Source organism: Trachurus trachurus, assembly GCF_905171665.1.
Source record: "Trachurus trachurus genome assembly, chromosome: 14".
NCBI lineage: Eukaryota > Metazoa > Chordata > Actinopteri > Carangiformes > Carangidae > Trachurus > Trachurus trachurus.
In genome coordinates, this window is record NC_139903.1 from 26946740 (window position 1) to 26972601 (window position 25862).

Here is a 25862-nt window from a genome sequence, read left to right on the forward strand (position 1 = left end):
GAATTCTGGGCCCCCTGAAAGAATACTAAAGTGGCCCCCTGCCCCCTGACTTTTCCCCTTCTTTCTTAGACTCATTTTTTATTTTCTTTGTTTTGATGCTAATGCAGCATTACTATGAGTATTAGTCAGGATCATATTCAGAATAATTCAGTCATACAAAGATTAGACAACTGGGTTTTTTTGTGGGCTCTATTGGGCTCTGGGTCCCTAGAATTATCATCACCTTTCTCCCCTATACAACGGCCCTGCCCATGGCTCAGAATCCAGCAAAGTCAGTGCAGCAATGGATTTAATGTACAGTTTGTCTGTCAAGCCCAGCATCTCATTGAATTTGTACACACAGACACTAGTTACAGGCGTGGACAGTTACCTTGAGTAGCCGTTTAAACCTGTCTGTGTCAATCTGTGCTTTCTATCAGGGTAAAACTTTGAGGGTATGTAGACCTTTGATCAGGGCCATTTTGGTGGTTGAACCTCTCATTAGGATTTATAAAGATCAAACATTGTGTGATAAGAACTGCCTTCACCCAGCCACTAACTCTGAATAAAAAAAAGTTTTGTTGCATCATCAATTATACTTTCTGAAATGTAGCCCGTATCTCACAAATTCTGCCAGGGTATGTAAACTTTTGAGCACAACTGTCCATTGTACTGTGGGACTGGTCCCAGAACCATTGCAGTCACATTGAAATCTATGGCTTATCAGAGATGATCAATAAGAAGGAAACAGCAAAAGCTCTCTCTTTCTCACAGAAGTGAAGTGGTTGAAGTGGTAGTTATAATCTAACAATGTAACTGCCACTTGACGCTGATCCACAGTCCTTCCCAGGCTCCTTCCTCTGCCACTTCTAGTCCTTGGCAGTTGGCACACATACACTATGCATGGCAAAGCACTCAAAGATTTTATTCTTTCTAGTGGTGTGGCTTAACTGCAGTCAGTCTTCTCCCTGTGTGCAGTCACCATGGAAGCAGGTGCCCTATATTCCTGAGGGTATGGGCTGACAAGGTCACTGAGCTGATTGATGTTAGCCTCCAGAGTCCTTCCCTGTGTACAGGTTCAACACCAATCTCCATTTCTTCAAGTGCCGGAGAGGAGAGCGCCTGTGGGGGGACGAGAGGAACCGCTATAACGCCCCCGCGGACCACCTGATCCGTCTTCGCCATGAAGGTGGCGGAGCGCACGCTCTGTATTCATTCGCTCGGCGGGGCCGCGGTGTGACATGAATTTGCGCCCCCCCCCCCCCCCCCCCCCCGTTCTCTTATAAAGCTTCTCCACAATGGGAAAAACCTGCAGAAAGAGTTCGACAGCTGGCAGCGACCGCGTGTTATCACTGTATTCATCAGTTTGTGTATTCAGGTCAATGCAGCGTTACACCACTGTTTGCCAGAAACCGGTGCCAGCATGGGAGAAATACTGGGTCGCGCTAGTTCACTGCACGCCTGTCCCTTTACTCACTCTAACAGCAGGGTGGTGGTGGTGGCACACAAAAAAAAAAGAATTAAATAGAAAAAAAATCTGCTTAGTTAGCAACTATCACAGTAACTTATACTCATGCAGAAGATGTACAATAAAACATAACATGATCAGTCTACCAGGCCTCTCTCATTGTCGCAGCTTAGTCTTACAACTTTAAAAATGACGAGGCAACGGGGGTTGAGCAGGCGCCCCATATGCACAGGCTACAGTCCTCGCTGCAGGACTGTAGCCTGGTTCAAATCCCAAATATGGTGGCCCTTTGCTGCATGTCATTCACCCTCTCTTTGCCTCCCCATTGTCTGTCTCTCTCAACTATCCATCAATTAAAGGCACCCTTACAGAAAAACCACATTAACACATTTTGCATTTTGTATATAAAAGACGAGACAACACAGCTTGGCTGCTAACAACAACAAAACTGAACTGAGGTCATCACGTCATACGTTCACCTTAGTTCCTGGAGTATTATGGGTAGTGAAGTCCCTTTTAAATATGATATACAAGCCATTTTAGCTGGAAATGAACTTTTCAAATTAAAATCAAATATTCAAATGAAATGCACAGTCTTCCTTTTAACTAAATATGTATCACTAAACATATTAATGTGGATGAATCTATGTTACCCACACTTGTTAATGGGCCCATTTTCGATAAATATATCCTTTTTCCTCTATCGTTTTTTTGTTATTATTAGTGGTGGCGGAAATGCTGGGTGAGCCGACCAGCGTTTCCTTACTTTTGGTGTCATGAGAATAACGCCGCCGAATCGCCGTTTATGGTCGGAACTACGACGGTATGTGATCGTCTTCGAACCTCTGACTTTAATTCTTGATGAATGAAAACATGAGTCCGTCTTGCGCCGGTCAAAGAATTTCACGGTGCGCGCGGAGGCTCATACATGCAGTGTGAAAACGCTTCGCTTTTCAAAAACTCCTCGTTGTCCCTTTACATGGATATTAACTTAACAACACTTAAAATAAATATGTCGAAAATAAATCCTCAGCACTCATATCACCGCTCTCATCAAAACAAGCATGTAATAAAGGACAATGTAAAAAAAAAAAAAAAAAACACAGTCTTACAGTATATCTATAGACTTCTATGATTTTCCTTCCCCAAGACAAAAAACAAAACATGTGAGAATTGAGATTTATAATACAGACTCCTTTTGACTTATTCGCTAAACCATTAAAAATATCCTCAAATCAATCGCTCTTCTTCCATTTACTTTTCAGTCTTGAAACATGAAGAGAATAATGTGTACAACGGGTTTGTCTGAAAATATGAGCTCTTTATCTACAGTAAGTTGCAAACACATTTAGTTTAAAAATGAGTAACACGTATAGTGATGATGACCTCAACAAGAGCTGATGGCTGACTGGTTAGGACACACACCATGATATAATGAGCCCTGAACAGCAGGGAGCTGATCTGAGACCTGTGTCTCTCCCCCACTCTCCCTCCCTCCATTCATCCCCATCTCTCTCAGCTCTGACTGTTGCATACACTTAGAATGTGTCTGTTTAATAGACACAACTACTGTCTTTGTCATATTATTTAACTTTTAATCATTAGTTTGTCATCATATCATTGTGTTCATTTTATATTACGGACTTTTATTCTTTGTTGTTAACTTTAATCTTTCACTTATGTGTGTGTATTACTTTAATCTTGGCATGTGAAGCACTTTAGGCAACACATTTGTGTGAAAGGTGCTGTATAAATAAATCCGAGCTGAAATTTGCATCACTAAGTGACCTGCCGGGGGCTGCGGCTCCTTGTTCCACTGACAGACACCATCGCCCTCACATGCATGCTGATTCTTTAGTGATCCTTTAGTGAGCGAGCATCACAAAGCACCACCAGTGTTTTGTTGGTGTATCAAAGCCCAGCATCACCTGCTCTGCAGATCCCGTGGTTGCTTTTTTCCGTTCGGAGTGTGAGTTTGAAGCATCCACATTGCCAGGGTTATCCAAGGTAAGGAGAGAAGACAGATAAAATCCAGGCAAAAGTATAATTGGAGCCGCGCTTCCTTATCTCTGTGACTACACACGTCTGTATTTTTTTTTTTTTTTGACTAAAACCAGCAGCCTGATGCTTCTCTGCATCAATTAAGAGGTAATGACATATCATCATGAATTATACAATGTGAAAAATACTCAGTGTTAATTATGATTTCATGAAAGTGAATAGCAACAAGTTGAACAGTTTTATTTTGGCAAGTTCATGTCAATTATTTTTCATAGTTGTGCTGGTTGTATGCAGCTTTCAAAACCTGAAAAATAATACTGTGAACTTATTCTAAAAGAAACTGAAAGTATTCCTCAGAAAAAGAAAAAAAAATAACTTTTTTTCCATCTTTTCTCAACTGATGTTAAAATCTAAAATAGTTCAATCTGCATTGACTCCAGGGTTTCCAGTGAACTCACCCTTTGTAGTTTTTGACATGACTATTTAATCAAGTTTACAATTAGATACAGTCTGTGTTTAGAGCAGATGCTATAGAGCTCAGTCACAGACTCAGAGCAGTGGTGCTAATTGTTTGTGGAAACTCACTGAGAAGAAAGATCATAAAAGTCTCAGAGCTGACAGTTGATTCAGTGCAACTTTGCAATGAGACCGAGCCGGGACATTTTCCAATATACTTTGCCCCTAAATCAATACCTATCACCAATCTGAAATTAAATCCAGATTGAATCCTGGTCTCATCACCAGGTCTAATGCTCGCTGAATTCAATCTTATCAAAGCATCCTAAAACACAAGAGGGAATTTTCTCTTTTTTCCCCCTTTATCCTCTGTAGACTATAATCTTCCAACCTGAAAAAAAAAAACCCAGCTCACCGCGCTTCTCTTTGGTTATTTGTAACATCTGAATACAATAACTGACAGGGCCCTGGAGCGGGAAGCAGCATCTCACCTAGAACGACGAGATGCACTTTTGTAGTTTTTGGTTTCTTGTTTGTGAGGATGGAGCAGACGTAGGGCCCCTCGTCGTGGACGTCGACGTTTTGGATCTCGATGGTGTACTCCAGCGGAGTGCTCTGTGCCAGGACGACGCGGGGATCCAGAGACCACTTATCACGTCCTGCGAACAGAATGGTGGTACGATTGAGCCACGCCACCCGCGACACTTTGCTGTCCACGTTACATCTGGCAGGAAGAAAGACAGAGAACAAAGACAGACGACAGAGATTTAGTCCAAAGGCACAACAGCCTGTCTCTGTTAGAGTGCAGGAACCTGAATACAAACAGCACATATGCTGTGCATAGGAGCGCTGTAAACAACATGGGGTTCGGGTGAGATAGTCATAAATGGTTGATATCTACAGTACAGTATCACTTCAACTCAAAACAATGTGTTGTTTGAAAATAAAAACAGCTTCTTAGTATACAAATAATAATACACTGCCTGTCCAAAAAAATAGTCAAAACTTGGATTTAACTAAGCTAATACTGTAGGTCAGAGCCTCCCATTGGATAATCACTGCATGGATCATTATATTTCAGCTGGCAACAACTTATTTAACCCTAACTGATGCAGTCTCATTTCTTAAACAACCATATCAGAAGACACATCCTGTGGTCGTGGAGAAGATGTTCATCTGTTTCAGAAGGGTCAAATTATTGGCATCAAGCAAATAAAACATCTAAGCAGATTGCTGAGACTACGGAAATTGGGTTAAGAACTGTCCAACACATTATTAAAAACTGGAAGGAGAGTGGGGAACCATCATCTTCATGGAAGAAACAGGGTCCAATGTGACCACAGAGTCCAGACCTTAACCCCACTGAGAATCTTTGAAAAATGAATGCAACTCTAGACGGAAATACATGTTGTTGTGACATTGCAGAAGCTTATTGAAACAATGCCACAGCAAATGCATTTCGTAATCAAAGCTAATCAATGAAATATTAGAGTGTGTGACTTTGTTTTTGGATGGGCAGTGTATTTCCCAGACAGAGCTATATTCATGTTGATGACAAAATACTTCAGTAAATGAATGCACACCATTCATTTCAAGGTCAAATACCTCGGCCATTTCCTTACAGAGGACATGACAGATGATGATGCTATTAGAAGGCAGTGCTGCAAAATGTATGTGCAGGCTAATACTCTTGCTCGCATGTTTCATTCGTGTACAGATGATGTTAAAATATCGCTGTTCAAAGCGTACTGTACACCACTGTACACCACTGCATACCTGTGGGTTAACTACAAGAAAGCATGCAAGTGAAATGTCTATAAATGCACGTGTCAACACCTTTAACGCTGTACCTGATGTATAGATTTACTGTATGTGTCAGCTTGATGCCTCGGAAAACCATATTATTAACAGTTTGATCCACATTAACAGTAGTTCCACCAGGTATCAATCTCTGTTCTGGAGACACTCTCTTTTTAACTTTATAGTCATTTCTATTTCTGATATCACCGATGTAAATCCCTATCTCTATGTTTAAACTCTATTCTCTTTTATTGTCTGTGTTGTGTGTCTGTTGTGTTTTGTATTGCTATGGACCCTGAGTCTGTAATAAGGAAATATATAGATATTAAAGTAAACCCACAATCTCTGTCTGACTTATTGATGCCATAAAACACTGCTCCTGGACTGAGAGTGACTACTATCACTTCTAAAAGCAGATAATACATTTCTCCCTGTGCCTGACTACTCTTGCTTTCCCCAGTTAAGGTTAATTAAGGCCTTGAAATTGCCCATAGGTTTGAATGTGAGTGGAGCTTGTTATTTGTCTCTATTAGAGGTTGGATATCTGCCTGACCCGACTCTGAGCCGTGGGACTGGTTGGGCCAAGATCCCCCCCCATCCCCACTGCTCCCCTTGGGCCCAGGCTGGGCCACATCCAGTCTTGAGGTCACATTAAAACTGGTCTGGCGACTGGAGTAAGCTTTTGTGTGTTAATCAGAGATGTTACCTTAAACCATATTATACTGCAATGTATAATCCATCAATCAATCAATCAATCAATCAATCAATCAATCAATCAATCAATCAATCAATCAATCAATCAATCAATCAATCAACTTTATTTACATAGCACATTTAATAAAAAACCACAGGGGTAGCCAAAGTGCTGTACAGTGAAATTTAACACCATAAAAACACAAGCATAAAAAACACTTATGAATAAAATAAAGAAACAAAAGGCCCCTAAGTGTTATAAAACAGCACAGTGCACACAGCGAGTCTCCTCCATGTTGCTCTCATTAAGATCTCATCTGAACAGACGTCTGTCATTCAAACTACTCAGAACAGTAATTTAAAATTTTAATTATGACAGTCAACTTATTAAAACATGTCAGATTTCAATCAGGCTCAGACCTACAGTATAAATCCAGTTACAGGGCTGAGCTCAGAGAGAGTGTGGTCTTGGCTCTAGCCTCGACATGTCAGCTCCATGCATGACTGGTGACAAGGGTGCACCCCACCCACAGGTGGGTTTGGCTCCACCCACCCTAGCCCCTGCAACCCTCTAGGAATTAGACATGTGGCTAAAAAACATTGCATTGGAACAGTGTGTCTGTGTCCGTGTGTGTGTGTGTGTCTGTGTGTGTGTGTTGAGCTTAGTGTAGTAGTAACACTTGCTTTAGTCCCTGCATCTGCATGATTCAATGTACAAACCAGCTCAGATCCCAAGAGCATCAGTGAGCAGGGATGTTAAATTAGAAACACAAACCCTGACACATACAGCTCTGTGCTTCATGATTCCTCTGAAGGACATAAGTGGCACACTTAAACATAAATAAGTTTGTTTTTCTGTATCCGTAAGTGTGAATGTATATTCTATTTGCTCATAGTTGAACCTCACACTGTTCAGGTTAATCTACAATATACTGTATTACCACTTTTAGATAAACATGAGGGAATGCCCACTGTTTTCACTGTAACAAAGTTAAAAGAGACATATTATGCCCCCTTTCCACAAATTAAAATAGTGTCTTAAAGACATGTCTGTGACATGCTTAGGGGTTATGCAAATTCAAATCCTAGTTACATCACTGGAAGACAACTGAGGGAACAGCTTGTATGGATTTCAACCTAGGGAGTCTGATTTGTTTTTGTCAATTATCACATTTTGGGGGCCGGAACTCAAGACAAACACCCAAATGTATATGTTAAAGAGCCTTCAAAAAGTGGTATTTCCATAATATGTCCCCTTTAAGAATGTTGCTTGTCAATAAACTCGGCATCTGCTACATGCCCGTCATACAGGCAGACATCGTTTCACCCAGCAAGAGTGGTGTTTGAGAAGCCCAATTGTTACTAAATTTTTTCACTTACACAATAATAAGAGAAGATTAAGAGTAGATTAAAAAATGAAAAAAGAAAAAAAAAGGTGAGAGAACAGTCAGAAACCTGAACATTAGAAATGGGAACTGGACCCAAAAATGGAACCAGCCTGTGGAACAAAGCCTTCATGTTTATTGTGCACTTTGTTGTTTTTCTGAAACAGTATGAACCCACAGTCCAGTGGTGAAGTGAACATATTGATTCTTTTTTATTTCCTGTACCTCTGGGTTGACATTAGAATGGCATTACTGTGACCTTAAATATGATTAGGCTATAAATATCCTATGCATAGGATGTGGCACAGAACTAGAATATAAACACGGCCGGGTAAATAACACAATTCATAAAAGTGCCTCAAGTGATTTCTGAGACCAGTGAAATCACCTACTGTATGTTCCAGCCAGGTTAAAACAATAGCATCAGCAAGAGCTCTATTAGTATTTCTCATCAGGGAAATGACACAGTATAAACTTAATGAAGGAGAAAGCTCCACTCAGAGAGCACCAGGGGTATTTATCCCACTTAACACCGATTTGGCAGAACATTTATTGATAGTATCAGTAAAAGAATGCGGAAAAGACATTTCAGCTCTGTGTGCCAATATCTTTTTTAAATTAATGGATGTTATAAATTTGGCACAAGCTTGCATTAAAACAGTGTTTTTAAACTCCAAAATACCCTGAAGTTTAAGTCAGCTCACAGATGTGGGAAGATGAATTTAGTGCACAAAGCCTCATCGTCTGGCTGATTAGTCTGCAGGTCCCTGCACAGAGTTATCACACACGGGCCATATAGTACATCATCCAGAGAGCTTCACACACCCAACAGTGTTAATTCACCTCAGAGTGACACACGCCATTCATAGTAAATAGAGCAAAACAAGAAATTTCAGGTTCACAGTTTAATGCATCCGTGCAAATAAAACTAATGAGTGCAGACATGTGTGTGGTGCTGAATGCAGAGAGAGTGAAGGTGTGAGGGGACTGGAGGAACCAGACTCTGCATACGTATAGAGAGTATCAGCAATGAGACAGCACATGGAGCTCCAGGGAGCTTGTATATATCTTAAAAATGAAATCTATAACTCGTTACTTAAAAGCAGAAATTTTAGACACAGTGAATTAATTTTATTTTACTTTGAAAATGTGATGGACACATTCATCACAAGAGAAAAAAGGTTTGAGGTTTAAGCAAAACACACAAGAAGTTAGATTCATTCTAACGGTCTGTTGTGTTTACCACATTAACACTTGAATAGCAATTTCAGTGTTGATTCAAATGTGTTTTTATGGCTTTTTCTATTTTTTTTTTTTAACATACAGTATTCTACAAGCTTTTTACTTCACGCTCTACGAAGTAAGCGTATAAGTAAGTTTAAGAGTCAGGTTCTGTAAATGTGGAACATCACAACATGTGCTGACATAAAAATGTACTAAAAGAATAAAATCTTCTGAATACTCAAGTATTTTAAAATCAAATACCATAATACTTAAACTCAGTCATATTTGACCTGGAACATCTATGTTCTGACATAAGTTGTGCACCTCTTTGGGACAACTAGGAAACTAAAAACATTCAAATACATATGATGAGGGTGTCACACTTACTGGACACTTACTGTAGCACCATTTGGAATAATCACAGTCATTATTTACAAACTGTAATGTGTCATGCAACCAAAGGGAAATAGGACACACAGTGTGACCAAACTCAACCAACCATTTATCCTACTGGCACTATAAAATGTAGTCTTTACCCAAGACACTGTGGGACAACACAGTCAATAATTTAGCTCTGTTACCGGCTGAACTCGGACAATCACGCAGCCGTGCTTTGACTGCCTCACAACAAATATGGTGGATGAACAAGTTATTTTCAAAAAGGAACAGTGAGTTTTAGGATGTTTGCCTTTGGAGAAACACACTCCCAAGAAGAACGATGCTCCAACAGTTACCTCGACTTGAAGAGGAGGATTATTTATATTTGCAAAGCAGAGAAGGAAATTTAAACTTTGGGTCAGAACACCAAAAAGTACATTTTTAACAAACATGTCTTCTTGAGAAGCCTTAATGGTATGAAAAAGGGGGATGGAAAAAAAAGGCCTAAGGATCAGCAGTGACCATTAAACTGTATCCAAGAATGATTCACATAACATATGGATTAAATACAAAATGTGAGAAGCTCAGACTGTTACAAGTATGATGCCCCACTCACAACAGGCTAACTTGAAGGGCCTGAGCATATGTGATGATCATGATGATCTGGGAACTTTAAAGCTGAGGTACTTTACATTGGATAAAGGCACTGGCACTAGAGAGCAGCTAATGGTATAGTATACTATAATAATCACAATATACAATATCAATAATTCAAACCTGGATGAAAAGATGATTAAATAAGTTATCAACTTTTAAAAACAAGCTAAATTATGAATTCATGTAAATAATGGAGGACATCAGTTCATTTTCAAAGAAGAACCAAATTGTCAATGAGTTTATGGTTAAGTGTTATTTTATCTGTATTTACAAGGTAGGCTACTGTGTTAATTTACGATTATGATCAAACAATTAATGGAAACATTATAGAAATTGCAGTGGGGCCTATGGCCAAGTGCAATTACCAAATCACAAGATTTTTTTAAAGGTAAAATGTGTCTCAACAGACATTACAGAAAGCATGCTGCAGCCTAAAAAGAAAAAAAAGAACCTGCAGTCATAAGGGAACACTTTTGTTTGCCAACATCATCAACATCTTTTTATTGTTGTTTTTTTCCATTGGAAATGAAACTGTGCTAAGCCTTTTGTTACAACTACAGGAATTGCATTGATTTTGTCAGCTTTGTTAGGTCTGTCAGTGCAGATCACTGCTGTTTTCTGCTTAACGAAGTTTAGACAGGCCATGTTTATTTTAAATAAGTTTTAAATATTACTGGTTTAATGACTGCTGTATTTCACTGTGCTGCTGATTCTTAATGCAGTCCTCCAACATGGTGTGAGTGTTCCAGCCCAATTATTGTTATTATCATCATTTGTCAGCCTTGTCATATTTGTAAGTGCTTCTTCTCTGCTGTTTGTTGTAATGGTAAGCAGTGTGTGCACACACTACAGGCACATGTACACACATTTTATGCGTTGTGCAGGATGTCATTGGAAAAGGAGCACAGTGACACACATGGATGAGCTCTGGTCCCTCTGGAGTCCCAGGTGAATGAAGGGTTAGAAGACAGAAGACACAGCAGGAGAAAAAAAATTGATACAAGTCAGGAGCAAAACAGAGTAAAACAAAAACATCTCTTAACGTGTGCATGTACGCATGTCTGCAGGAGGCACAGCACATAAAGTGAAAGAGAGGACACATGCACACTCCCACTCACAGCTCCGACTTCATACAGGATATGACTATATTATTTATCTCTCTATATATATTGTCTCATCGCTTTTATATTGTGGAGGCAACAGTGGTATCAGAATTTAATACATGAACAAATAAATGAATGATATGTTTATAAAACATCAAATACATAAAAAGGAAGAAGAAAATGTCAACAGAGCCAGACAACTCCAGGAACTGATCATGATTATCAATTAGTTGAATTATGCCTGATCTACTTGCAAGTTAACATGCTAATGGGATTTTTTCCCTCATCAAACTCATCAAATACACAATCCAACAACTCCAAAACGCTCTCGTGGACAAGTTGTGACCTGCACATTCACCACGCTATGAGATAATAATGGAACGTCACGACACTGAGTTGTTTTCAGGCAAATGTAGAGACTGCTTGTCAGAAAACTGCCCCTGACGATAATGCGCATCAGCTGTTTTGCATGAATTTACCTAGAAAACAACTCTGTCTCATAACGTTCTGTCATTACCTCATAGCGTGGTGAATGTGCAGGTGACAACTTGTCCACCAGAGCGTTTTGGAGTTATTGGATTGTGTATTTGATGAGGGAAACCAAGAAATTCAATTAGCCTCCGTAGTGTAGCTCTGAGAAGCTTGCGGCTCTGCTCTGCCAATCTAATAGCTTGAACCGACAATTAAAGGTAAGAACCTACTGCTATGACTATAGGGATTATAACAAAGGGCCAATTTGCCCAAATGTTGAGCTATCCCTTTAAAGGATGAGCTTTCAATCAAATTTAAGCAGTTTTAAGCCTGTATGCTAATACATACTTGACAATTACTTATTTCTGTTTTGATGACTGAGAGAGATTCTGTGAGTTGTATTTGTTTTGTTTCTCTGATTCTTGATGCTTTGGCAACATAGTTCTCGTAACATTCATGACAATAAAGCAAATTTGAATTTGAGAGAGAGAGAGAGCGATATTAAGCTGTCATTAACATGGCTGGCTCATTCATTGCATTAGCTAATCTTAGATCTCTCACTCTCAACCAACACATTGCATTACATAAGTTAGAAACACAACAGAACAACTGCTGAGGTGCGATGGGAACACAAGAACTCCACCATGTTCCACTGACACATTGCGTCCCACGTTACAAGCAAAAGGTATCAATACTAACAAATATCTAGATTCCAGCTGCTCAATAGTGAAAATGCAATCAGACCAGATCTATAGCTACTTGCCAAATAGTGTCAGATTCACAATGCACATCAGACTCAGTATGAAAACTGAGCAGTGTATTTTCTTACTTTGTTTAGCCAAAAACATGCTGCGCTGCCTCAAAGTAGCTCATCATAGCGAATCCCCATAGGACTTAGTCTCTAGGAGGCAAAACTGCAGGTGCTCGAGCTCCATTTGAGGTCTGCCTATGCATGTGCCAGCATGACAGAGTCTCTTATCACCATGGAAAGAGGAAGAATCAGAGAGAAATGAATAGAAAGAAAGAAATTACTGTGGAAACAAATACATAAATAAATGTATTATTTTATTTATGAATCTATATTTGGCTAGATTTATATTTATCTTATTTATTTATTTCTAATCAAGCAGAGATATTTATCTATTTATATTTGGGACCTCTATATTTCCTGAAGAAATGCACAGGCACCAATTTTCCACACGGTTTATTCATTTTAGTCAGAAATGCTCCAATAGCAAAGCTGTCTGTCAACAAATAGATAAAAAATACGAAGTTGATATCAGCCCTTTGTGCTTGAAATCCCCTGCACACTCTTCAGCAGAAAAAAAAGCAATTGACAAAGTGTTTCCTTAGTATAGAAATAAATTAGGTCATAAAATGAAAATATAAAAGGTTATCTTTGTCTGCTGCTATTTCCCGGGCAGGTGCCACTGTGGCACTGCAGGATTTAGTTGAATGCACAGCAAGTCACAGGTGAAGGTGCAATAGGAGGAAGTTTCTTTATTCATTTTGTTAGTCTTCTAGTTACTTTGTGAGCGCGGCGAGGGGAACTTTCATTGTGTCTCTGTGCTGTATTCAAGCTTTGTCCTGCTTCATATTCATAAAAGTGCAGACGTTCACAATGTGGAGCTGTCCAGTTCAGTCCTCCTCTGGCTACTGAGTCACTCCTGTGGAGCTACCAGAGGTTAAGTGCTCAAGGGCACCTTGTCAGTGGCTGCTCGGGAAGGAAGAGCATTGTTAATCCTTCCATCCCAGAGTAGCTCCCAGCTGATTCTGGGATTCAGACCATTGACCTTCTAGTGTGTGTCTATGACCTTTAAGGGGAGGAACTGACCCACTTACCTGCAGGGATATCTCTCTATCCAAATAGCTCTAGCCTGATTTGCCAAGTTTAGGAATACCCTAACAATGGAACTTGTGCTTTTTGATTCTCACAAAAAGACAGGTGGAGAAACTCAAGAAAAGCAAATCCGCCCACTGACTGCAACATGGTCAATTCATCTACTCCCTTCTGAGTTCTTAGAGGAGACATATTCTGCCCCTTTTCCACAAATTAAAATAGTTCCCAGGTGTCTCAAAGACATGTCTGTGACATGCTGCGGTCAAAATACCTCAAGGATCAAACATCACAGCTCTTTTCATCCTCTCAAAACAGCCCTGTTCAGAACAGCTGGTTTCAGTGCCTGTCCCTTTAAATGCAAATTAACCACTGCTCACCTGGCCCCGCCCCTTCTACTGGTACCAGGTAGGGGTGGGGTTATGCAAACTTGAAAGCTAGTTACGTCATTGGAAGACATATGAGCCTGAACATTACAGATGTTTTTGTCAATTCTCACATTTTGGGGTCCAGAAGACAAGACAAACACCCAAATATAAGTTAAAGAGCCTTCAAAAGGTGATATTTCCATAATATGTCCCTTTAAAATAAATGTGAGGCCTGTGGATCATGGAGAGCGACCAGTTTCAGAAACATACAACCCAAGGGAGTTTGTCAAACTCTGACTGTCTTCTGCTGCACCAGGGTGACAGCAGACATTTCTCATACAGACATCTCTAGGCCTTGGTGAATTACACTGAGTTCTGGAGAGACAGAGGGCTTTCTGTATATACTTCAGCAAAATTGCCCTTCACAAAAAAAGGTATACACACAGTGTCCTAAACTACTTAACACTCAAGAGTTTAGTTGTTTGGTTGTGTGTCTTCTGAAAGGAACACAGGCAGCACCCGCATCTAGATATAATTTTTTTTTCTTCAGCTACAAAGGCAGTGCTATTCAACAGGGAAATCAATCATAAAAAAAGAGGAAGATATACCAATTTCTCTTCTGACGGGAGACTCACTAGACCAGAATGTGAGTCTGACACAATACCTGGCTGAACACACAGTCTGTTTGTGACGCTAATGCTGTCACTTTGGCTTTAGCTCCCTCTGTCTGTGCTTAAACAACCCCCCCCCCTTCTCTGAAGGGATGGGAGATGTAGGAAGGCAAAATGATCCAAAACAGACTGAACAAAACAGTTTACCAGTGCTGAAGATGTAAACTAGAGTGTTTAATCACAAAATACAGGAGGAAATCGCCAACATAACAGGGAAGTCCCTTCATTAACCATAATGACTGCAAAGGTTACTCTAATCTGTTGTGGAAGAGCCATGAAGAAGCATGCAGGTTGATGGTGGTGAGGGATATTATAAGTAGATGGTTTTGACAGGGTTTTCCCCAACCAGGACACCTTGCTTGACAAGATGGCACATTAGATCTCGAACCTTAACATCAGATGGCAGACAGCTTTCAAATTGGCTGAAAGATCCAGTAGTTGGAGAGAGGCCAGCGATGGGGTGACACCGTCACAAACTGTTCCTCCCAAGCCCTCGGCTGACAGTCGGTGTACTTTTCTAAATTGCACTTCACACCAAAATGGTCGGCGCGTGGTGCCTGTTGTGATGATACTTCAGGGTGTGTTTCAAATGAAATTGTCCAGTCTCTCTTGGGAGCCCAACCATGTGAGTGTGGTAGGACATAAAGTTGCTAGAGGATCATCCCAGCTTCCCACAACATTTTCTTTCTTTCTTTCTTTCTTTCTTTCTTTGTAGCCTTGTCCTATGCACTTTTCGTTGTCATACACAGTATGTCTTTTGTAATTCTTGTTGACAAGTCTATGTAACTGGTTGAGACCAAAGACACATTTCTGGCCTTGGGTGGAAAATAAGGTTTTCTATTCTATTCCATTCTATTCTATTTATGGCTGGTGGTCAATGATTTTCAATAACAGCAATTTAGATGTCATCCCCTGTTAAAATCTGACTTTTTTCCAAATGTTTTCATATCAGGAATATGTTTTTTTAGGTGAAGAGGGTCTTCCTCTAACCAGAAGGTCGGTGGTTTGATCCAGTCCACATGTTGAAGTGTCCTTGGGCGATATACTGAGCCCACCCTCACTCCTGATGTACAGTATCATTGTTGTGTGAATGCTTAGATATCGAGCACATTACGCGTAGCAACGAATGTATATATGTGTATGAATGGGTGAATGGGATAATAGCGTAAAGTGCTTTGAGTGGTCCTAGAGACTAGAAAAGCGCTGTATGAGTATATGTCCATGTACCATTTCTTTTCATGTTACATGAACAGTTCTTTACTACACTTTTTGCAAAATGTAATTATTAATTATCAGTATTTTCATTGAAATTGTTGGCGTACATTTATAGAAATGCATTGTAATGTTAGAAGCATTAGATCCTCATCTCCTACCATCTAAGGTCAGTCATGTACTGATACAACATGGAGTCTGTTACTGTAATTGTATTTCATTGACATCAGCCTCCTCACTCTGCTTTAACTGTATTGTGTCACATCTGCCACTGATGATTCTTAGCAGAAGAAAACCTGGCCAGATTAAAACATATTGCACTTAGATATTAGTGTTGATCACATTTCTTATCATTTCAGCTACAAAACATGCATCTAAGAACTAATGAAAAGTGTCATTTTGGGCATTTCTTTGTCAACGAATCATTTGTAATATTTTGAAGGACGTAATGGAAAAGTCAGGAGCAGCCACGCTGAGCTCTTAGATGAAGAGCTGCGGGCGACATGCTGCACGCCTCCAACTCCTCAGAAACTAACCAACTTTACTGTGTAGTGCTGTTGGGAGGAAAACTACTCACACCATGGAACCAGATTGCGGCTGCAATTAGTATCGACTGACTCAATTTATTAAAATATTTGGCTGCACAATAAACAGACGCGCCAGCTGCTCTTCCTTTGTATTTCTAAGAAAGTATCTGCCCAATGAGTGGTCCCCACATGCAGAATTCTGGGAACTGTAGTATCAAACCACATGGTGCTGTGTGCAGCGGTGATCACAGGTATTGACAAAGACAGACATTGACGGTTCCCGTAAATTAATCCCAATCGTAACTTGTCTTATGTTTTCTCTAGCATCGGTACAGTGTCATGCAAAAGTTTGGGCACCCCTGGTCTTAATGTGAACATTTAAGCAAGTGGAAGCTAAAATGATCTCAAAAAGACATAAAGTTAAACATGAAACACTCTTTTGCAATATTTTAGGCAATATCAGTGTATTATTTTAGTTTTCTACAGTTTTAGAGTGAAAAAGGGGAAACAAAGCAGCACCCTGTAAAAGAATAGGAAACCCAGGAGACTGGAGCTCTCAGATAACTTTGACCAAGACAAGATATTTACTATTTACATGCTGTGATAGTTTCCAAAGGCGGGGCTACTAGGTACTAACTTTGCAGGGTGGCCAAACCTTTGCTGCGGGCCCTTTTCCTTTTTTCTCACTCATTTTTCCTCAGATGTGGGCAGATACAAGCCTGCTTGCTGCTAAACTGTAAATTGAAGACTATTAGCATCATTTTTAGCCCAAAGCCCCATTTAATGTCACAGAGCGGCTAGCATGGTGGTAGAATCATTTCAAGAATATCCTCTCTCACTGCTTAACAATATCTACACTGTGAGAGCATATTTGCCACAGGAACAAGATGAATATAAACTTACAGAGTCCATTATATTTCCATTCCTGAGACTGGAAACCATGCTTTGAACTCGTCAGGGGTCAAACAGCATCGGCTTTGGACAAAGATAATGTTACTTCCTCACACTTTCATCTGTTTTTGTTCCACAGCCCAAAATCATCAGTGCCCCAGAACTGTAGCTTAGTGAGTGTTGAGTCAGGAATACTGTCTCCTTGTAAGTTCCTCCTGTCTCTAAACTCTGCCAGCTCGTTCTTGTATTCATCCAAATACATCCTGACACCCGGGCCTTTAGCCAATCACGAGTAAGCTGTCAAACTTCAAAGTCAGTCCGTCTCTTCCTGCTGTCTGTGGAGACAACTCACCTCCACCTCTTCACCTCTTCATTCCATGAACCACTTCCCATGCTGATCCACCTCCTTCTTGGGTGTAAACACCACAGCATTCATCCTATCCACAAATAAATCATTGCCTTTTGTTTCATTCCATGTGGTACACTGTCAGGAGAGGCAAACCAGGACAGTATTTGGGGCCCCCCAACGGGAAAACGGGCCCTCAAATTGGCACATTTCCAATGACGAATCTAAACCTCCAATAAACACACTATACATGCTCCCATACCCCAAACTTGCCTTAACGAACTCTTATTATCTGCATCTACCTGTTTGCGAATGAATATCTGGAACAGTATGGTATTCAAGGGAATCGGTAAATCATAGTCTACCAGTAGTCTTATTATGGGATGAATGCGCGTCCTCTGAAACACTTCTTCTGTTCTGTCTTCAAAATTATTTTTGACTCAGCAGCGTTTGCTCTGCTTTCACTTTACATTCAAAAGATACCACCGTGCCGGAGGTTTCATAAAGTGTGGGTGATTTAAAAATATCCTGTGAAATTGATGTATGGAGCAAAGCTTCAACAACAGCAGCAGCTTGAGCTACAGTATGTATTCCATAAATAAAAGCAAACAGACAGAAGCCTCGACTCTTATGCCAAAGAATGACAAATTTACTAACAGTGAATGCATCACCATTTATCCATTGTGCAATCAAGGACCTAGCTATTTTTCCTGCATCCCTATGGGTGCACTTATGTCTATCTGTTTTCTTCTGCCTTCTTAAAAACTTGATTTGTTGCTTATATTTCATCTAATTCTATTGCACATTGTCACTGCATGAAACCAGTCGAGGTGTCCAAACACATTCACTCCAATGTGTTTACACTCCACACAACACAATTGGCAGCATTCACAGGTTGGATTACAATTTCAAAGCGAAAGGTGTTTGTTCTCGGGTTAAAAGTATCTGCCGCTGGTGAGCAGAGGAGTCAAATGGTGGTTTACATCTTCACCAAGCTAACGCCGTCGTCAACGGCAACAGAGACCATAGGGAATTGTAAATGATTTCTGGAAGCAGGGGTGAAAAAGAAAAAAAAAAATTACAAAACAAAACAGAATTCAGTCACCTCGTGTGGTAACGTTTTCCCAGCCAAACTTTGAGAACATGCTCCCCGCAAGGATCCGAGAATCAAACGTTGAGTGAAAATCCCCAGAAAGACAATCACATCAAGACTGTCAACATCCTGCCCCCCCCCAACAACCCCCCACCCCCCGCCCTAACCCACCAACCCAACAGCTACTCTGCTTTGCAGTCATGCACATGGCACAATGAACACACAGTGGCTTGTGCTCAAGAACAAAACCACATACAGATAACATGGCTCTCAAAGCATTCACAGCTCTTTTCATTGCAGTCACATTCGCACACGCATTCATACACTGCTGTGCCCCATATAAAGCACTTTCCTATCATACTGTATATACACAAACATTCACTGGTGATACATCAAGGGAAGGTTTGGGCCCACTGCCCACTGACACTTCCAATATGTGGACTGAATGGGCTGGGGAATCAACCCTATAAGTGAACAATTAGAGCCTGGAATGCTACACACTTCAATCCATGTTAGGAATCTATGTGGATGTGGACTATTCCACCCACCTACTTTACATACTTCTGCTCGATTTTCATTTTCCTCCAGGATTCAGCCTGGGATTGAAATACTTTCTCAGCTTCTCTCCTGAAGAGAATCTACCAGCCAATCAGCGAACGGAGAACAATTTAGTTGAGGTTATGAACTAAGCTTGAAGGGATAGTTCAATATTTTGGCAAATTGGCCAATTGCCATAAATCTTAGGAGTAGGTCAGTTATCTTTAATTGTTGGTGCAAGCTGTTTTTAGAATGGCGGAGCAGAGCCGTGAGCTGCTCAGAGCTACGGAGGCTAATGGGATTTCTAAGGCCCCGTCCAGACGAATACGCGGCTTCACCGAATCCGATCTTTTTCTTAATCGTTTTGAAAAAAATCTCCGTAAACACGGCATCGTTTTCAGAAATATCTGCGTCCACACGATCACCTGAAAACGACCCAAAACGCTGTAGTACCTACATACTGCAGGCGTGTGTGTGGAGTGTGTGTGGCGCTGTAGCGCTGCCTGCCACACATAAACACTTAAGACAGATGAAGAAGACGAGAAGTCCCCGCTGTAATTCAATAGAAGAAGTCCCCCGCTGTATTCAAACTCAAACATGGGATTAAATGTTGACAGGGAGTCGTGTCAGAGTAAATATGACCATCAGTGATGATTAAACAGACGTGATTCAGCCGCAGCGTCTGAGCGACGCGACGTTAGTCGGCCATTGTTGTTGTTACGTTACGTGCATAGACTGTCAGTGTGCAGCTGCTGCTGCAGCGGTGTGTGTGTGTGTGTGTCTCAGGTTACAGGTAGAGCGGCGGGGGGCATGACATCATCGTTTCTGAAAAAGTCCGTATTGGCCGTCCAGACAGATACGCTGGGGCAGCGTTTTCAAATTTTCCCACTCTGGGACCCGTTTTCAAAAAATACCGTTTTCACCCCCTGAAAACGCCGGATCCGTGTGGACGCGAGGCCGATCCGATAAAGTATTTATCCGGATTCGAAAAAAACGAATTCGTCTGGACGGGGCCTTAGTTTCCCTCATCAAACTCATCAAATACACAATCCAACAACTCCAAAACGCTCTGGTGGACAAGTTGTGACCTGCACATTCACCACACTATGAGATAATATCAGTATGTTACTAGACAGAGTTTATCTGTGCAGTCTTCCCTTCCTTTTTGTCCACGCTTTGGATATGCGTGTGTGTGTGTGTGTGTGTGTGTGTGTGTGTGTGTCAGTGTGAGTGCATGTGGGTGTGGCCTCCAGAGTGTTCTCTTCCCACCTTTCTTTCACACCTGATATTTATCTTACCATCAACACCCCCAGCTGCTGCAGTGCAAGTAGAGCAGTCAACTCACCATTCTTCCCCAGATCCCTCAGTCACTCTCAGTGGTATTGTGTTATGGTCTTCTCTATTACTGGACCTCAATCTTGCTTCTTTGGATTTTCTTGATAACTGTGAGTTGTTTTTTTCTTTCCCTGTTGCCCTCAGTTCAGTTTCCTGCTTCTACCTGGTTTGCCATGTCTAACTCTGTTATTGTCTGCCTGTCCGGTCCTAATCTCACCCATCTGCTGGAAACCAGTCATCTGTGGCTCTCCATTCCCACTGCTGCCTTGTCTGTGGAGGATTCCATTTCCCCTCTCTGCGCCCACAGCCGACCCAATCAGTTTACTTAGGGACCTCGCCCTCGGACACTTCCCTTTTCCATCATCCTTCCCAATTGTCTGACCTACTTTTCCGTCCTCATCCCCAGCTAAACTTCTACCTTTTTGGGTTAGTAACAAAGAACTTATTTCACCTTCAACCCCGCAGCTTAAGTTCTGCTTTACAGATCTGACTCACTGAGCCCTTACATGCTGGCATTTCAAAAAAACATGTAGCTCAGGTCAGAGGCTTTGTGTCGTGGTAAAACTTACAAAAATCTATCCATGTCTTTACACAGTGCTCCAAAGAGTCGATAAATGCACAAATTCATTGGTTTACCAAATAAGCCCATTTTAGAGATGTTTGGAGTAACTAAGTCTAATCGATCTTCAGCTTGTTATGTTTAAATGCTAATGTTAATCTGCTCCAACCATAACTTATTGTAAAAAGACGCTTAAGTACTGATTTAGTCTCTATTTACTTGTATTTTGGAAATTACATTTAGAGTGGGGTTGTCCGTTGTGGATGGTTGTTGGTTCAATTCCCAGCTTTCCCAGTCTGTATTTTAAGGTTCTCCTCAGCAAGATATACAGAACTTTATGTGGCAAGGTGAAGAGGGCCCGGGCGGGGATTGAACCCACACCTCCCGGGTAAGAGTCATGCGCGCTTGCCAGTCACCCAAAGGGACATCCCCTTGGCCAAGTAGCCAGGGCACATGATCAATTGGAGGCATAGTGACAGGACCACCACTGTCACATTTAGAATGCCCTATTACTGAGAATGTGTCTATAGCAGAGAAAAGAAAAAAAAAAACGTAAGTGTGAAAGTGATATACTGTATAATGCACAGACTCTCAGTATGGTCAGTACACTTGTGGCCCTTGTAGACCTAAAAGTAGCCACCAGAAAGTGAAATGTATTGTTCTGCATGTTTGTGAGATACAAAGATCAAACTGAATATTCAATTCAACAATGTGTAAAATTATTCTTAACAGCAAACAAAGAGCTAACAACCCGCCAAACATGCACTCTGTAATGATCATCACGCTACACTGCACAAAATGTCAGCACCTGAAAATTTCAATTTACCGCGAATCAACACCAAGTCCCAGATTTGCATATCTTTAACATTCTCTGCGAGGGTATAGTTTGGAAAAGAGAAGGTTACTACAACGCACGGCTCTCTCCTGCACCCTGCACGGTCCCAGGGACAAAACGGGTGACAAAGGATTCATATTAAAGACAGATTATTGTTTTCTCACCGCACAATGCCTAGCCTTCAATCCAATGGACCGCACTGGATGAATAGCATTACTCATACTGTCATTTCCTACTGCCACTGCAGGGTCAGAGGCGACAGCCGTATGGGGATCCAGTTCTATCACAGTGCTCCATCAAAGTCGAGACGTGAATCAGAAATAGTGGAGAAATACTCCCCACAGGACGAGTGTGACAGACATTTTAAGCACAGAATATGTTACTCACTGCTGAGCCACTGTTGACCTACTGGCTTTACTCACAGTTAATACATTTTTTTTTTTAGCCTCTACTACAAAATTGGCTTTGACAGCTAAACACGTGATTTTTTTTTATTATTACATTTTGGAACAGTATATGCTTCATTTACATACAAATTGGTAGTTAACATGATAATTCAACTTTGTGGTATTAATGGTTGCAGCAGTGTGTAAAAGTTGGAGAAATGATTTCCTTCATAACAAGAACACCAGGAAATAGCATCCTGTTAAAATTAAGCATCTGCTAAAATGATGTGGACACCACAAATAAAGTAAAAAAAGTTCTGCTCACTTTGAAGATTCCACCAACTGTGTGTGTGCACAGTAAATTAAACTGGTGAAATACTTCTGCTTCACGCTGCAGCCAGTCAGCTCTGTCTCCCTCAGTGACATGCAGGTGGACTGTATCAGTGGTTTAAATTGACTGACTGTGGTGAATGTCCTCATTTAAATTTAGTGAATGTAAAATTTGAATGTGACCATGGTGGTTCCTGTGCTAAAAATTAATTATAGCTTAATCACGGTTGAGCTGCTATGGGCAGATGAAATTCTTTAAACGTCTGATCTTGCAGATCTTTGCATTTTTTTTAATTTTTGAAGTTTGATGGATGTAGGTCTTACAGTCCGTCTCACTTCACTGGTGCTCACAGGCCTGAGCTATTTGGGTGTTTGATAAAGAGGCTCAGAAGAGAAGGGCTGTCTTGAAGGAGCCTAATTAACTGAACTAGGATTTGGCTGGTTCATAATGCCAACTAATGACTAATGAGATCAGAGTCTGGTCTGAGAGCTGCTTCAGTCAATGGCTGGGAAACACAACAGAGATCCTAAGCACTTAGCTGTATAGGGGAGCGACAGAAAGACAAAACAGTGGGTTTCCACAGTGACAGAGATGGTATTAAGTATAAAATGAAAATAATACAAAATAAACTGAAGCAAAAAATGAACCAAAACCACCACAATTAACATTATTGTACAGTAGCTGAAAAATATGCTCAGACTATAATGCACTTTGTAATTGTCATATATTCTAATGATGTTTATTTCACTTGAGTTAATAATTTATTTTTTGGGCAGCAGTGAGTATATATCACCACCTTTTCACCTCTTAAGCAACACTTTCATATGGTTCCTAATTACAAAATGTTGCACACAAATCAACACATTTAGTTACTGTTCTGTAATTCCTTACACTTAAAAACAGTTTATCTCGCTCTCTCTTTTTTTTCATCAGTCATCGACACAAAACTAATATTAAACCTGTCATCGCCCTCTCAGCCTTGCCCCTGGCGGGCCACACTCTATAGCAAAATGCTCTAAAAGTGTTATTTCCATAGATCACAGTCGACCTTGTTAATCTTCCTTTCTCTTCCTGGGGAAACTTTCTTTGATTAAACTGCTCACCGACGGCATCAGGACGGCTACATATGGTGGAAACACTTAACGTGCTAATGCTCTATGAATACAAGGCATTCAGTAACACAACAAATTATTACCATAAATTATTCATAATTATTCACTCAGTATTCATCTATTCAAGGTCATGGGTACTGGCTGGTATATATATCAAATGGATGCTACTGCCGTGTCACAATTAATCATTAAGAAATGGCTAACTGGTGGGCAGCCTCCAAGCTTATGTCAAGAGTTCTTCATCATTACAATGGTGGGTGTATATGCACAGACAGCCAGACAGCTCTGAGTGCACACTGACAGTCTGATAATGGCCAGCACATGCAATCATTACACCATTAGTGTTCTTTCTTGTGTAAAACAGCTTGAAGAAAAAAAAAGTCTTTATAAGTGATGTCAGCTTGTAACAAACATATTCAACAATTTGACTAAAAATAGTAATAACGCTACAGATGCCCAGCGTCCCTCACTAACGAGGATCTCTGCATCTGAGGCTTCAAATATGATTCAGGACAATTTATAAGCAGGCAGCTACAGAGTCTCACTAAAACATTCATCTGATGCAGAATACTGTAGATGGAAGTCAGGAATAGGAAGTGTTTCATCGACTAACCCAAGCGTGACCCGCTGACCAATGTTTACATATACTCATACATTTATAAAACACTTATTGAGAAACTTGTGGACTGAAGACAAGATCATTCCCATACTGGGGGGCAAAGAACTCTGCATCTGACATTCATCTCAATTAAAAAATTGAAACACAGACAAAATAAACTAAATGACCATGTGTCCATTTAATGGATTCAAAGCATAGCAGGTAAATGAAATGCTTTGTAATATTTTTTTCTTCCCCCAAATGTTATTATATTAAATAATTCACTAAGCTAATGACAGAGGATTTAATTCTTTTAGAATTAGGTTTCCTGTAGCAAGGACATTCTGACATTACTCTTGACATAGGCTATTATATTAGAATGAATAATTAATTTACTGGCATATTTTTCATTTTGGGGTTTTGTAGAGTAACTGAATCACCTATCATATTGTACTGCCTACAGTGCATTATAAAGTGTTTTACATTATCAATATGTTATATTGTGTGATTCCTTACTGACCAGTTTATGGTCAGTAAGTGTATATTTTCAATGGACATTCAGGATGAAAGGAAAGCTCACCCTAACCTGAAATTACACTGTAACTATATAATTGTCCTGAGTCATGCTGCTGGAGACAGTGTATGGCTCCACATCTAGAGCTCAAGTCTCAAATCCAAGTCAGGTTAGTTCATATTGGTGAAAGGACAACTCCCACTGATGTGAGAAGAACTGAATTCTCCATAAAAAAAAATTGTGTAATGGTCTTGGAGTGACAATTGCCCCTTCATGTGATGTGTCTCATTTCCAAACTTTCGTCAGGAAATGCTGTTATGTTTTGAAATTGGATTGTGTGGCTGCGCTTACGTGATTCATCCCTTTAATGGGGGAAGTAAAATATGGGAAAAGGGAAAGAGACTGAGTGGTCTGTTACTCTTAATGCAGTTGGATGAATTAATGAAAGACGATGACGAAAATTGCAACTACCACATGGTATGTGTGGGTGTACTGAATATAAAAAATGTTTATTTCCCATTTCAGTCCAAATTTCCATTGACTTAAACGCACTTTCTATGCAAGGACACTGGTCAATGAATCTACTTGAAGTCAAGAGAGAAATAATTCAGTGGTATCGTCTTATTGATGATTCCATGTTGGATATAACAACATCACAGAGGGAGACTGTCTGTCTGTCTGTCCGTCCGTCCATCTTTTCATCAATTCCACTCCCCTTGAATAGTACCAATTGTTGTTGTATTTTCTATTGTTGGAAAGCCAAATTAGTAACCTTTACAACAAAGTATAAAGATTGTGCATTTGTGGAATGAGCAACAGAGCTAAAGTGCCAAAATCCCCAAAACTGAACTTGTCATGATTGAAGGAAATCTCAATGCAGTGAGACATCAGAATGAAATCTGAGATTTGATTTAAAATGCAACACCAATTGGTATTATTCAAGGTAAGAAATGATTGACTGAAATAACGTTTCCAAACTTTGTTTGAGGAGTCTAGTTTCACATCTCCTCTCTCAAACTCACTCTCTGGAGCTCTGGTGACAACAGATCGGTGGCAGTTGGCTGGTGGTTTCCTTAGTGATCAAATAGAAATAAA

The 25862-nt window shown here is 40.4% G+C and overlaps 1 protein-coding gene across 1 annotated transcript in view; it reads right to left on the reverse strand.

The window, feature by feature from the left end:
• The window catches only part of opcml (opioid binding protein/cell adhesion molecule-like), a gene marked incomplete at its 3' end in the record, with an annotated part of 176605 nt that overhangs the window by 79390 nt on the left and 71353 nt on the right, over positions 1-25862 (reverse strand). The window contains exon 2 of the mRNA XM_083986302.1: positions 4396-4628. Coding sequence (XP_083842428.1) covers positions 4396-4628 — 233 coding nt within the window. The remainder of the gene's footprint in view (positions 1-4395; positions 4629-25862) is intronic.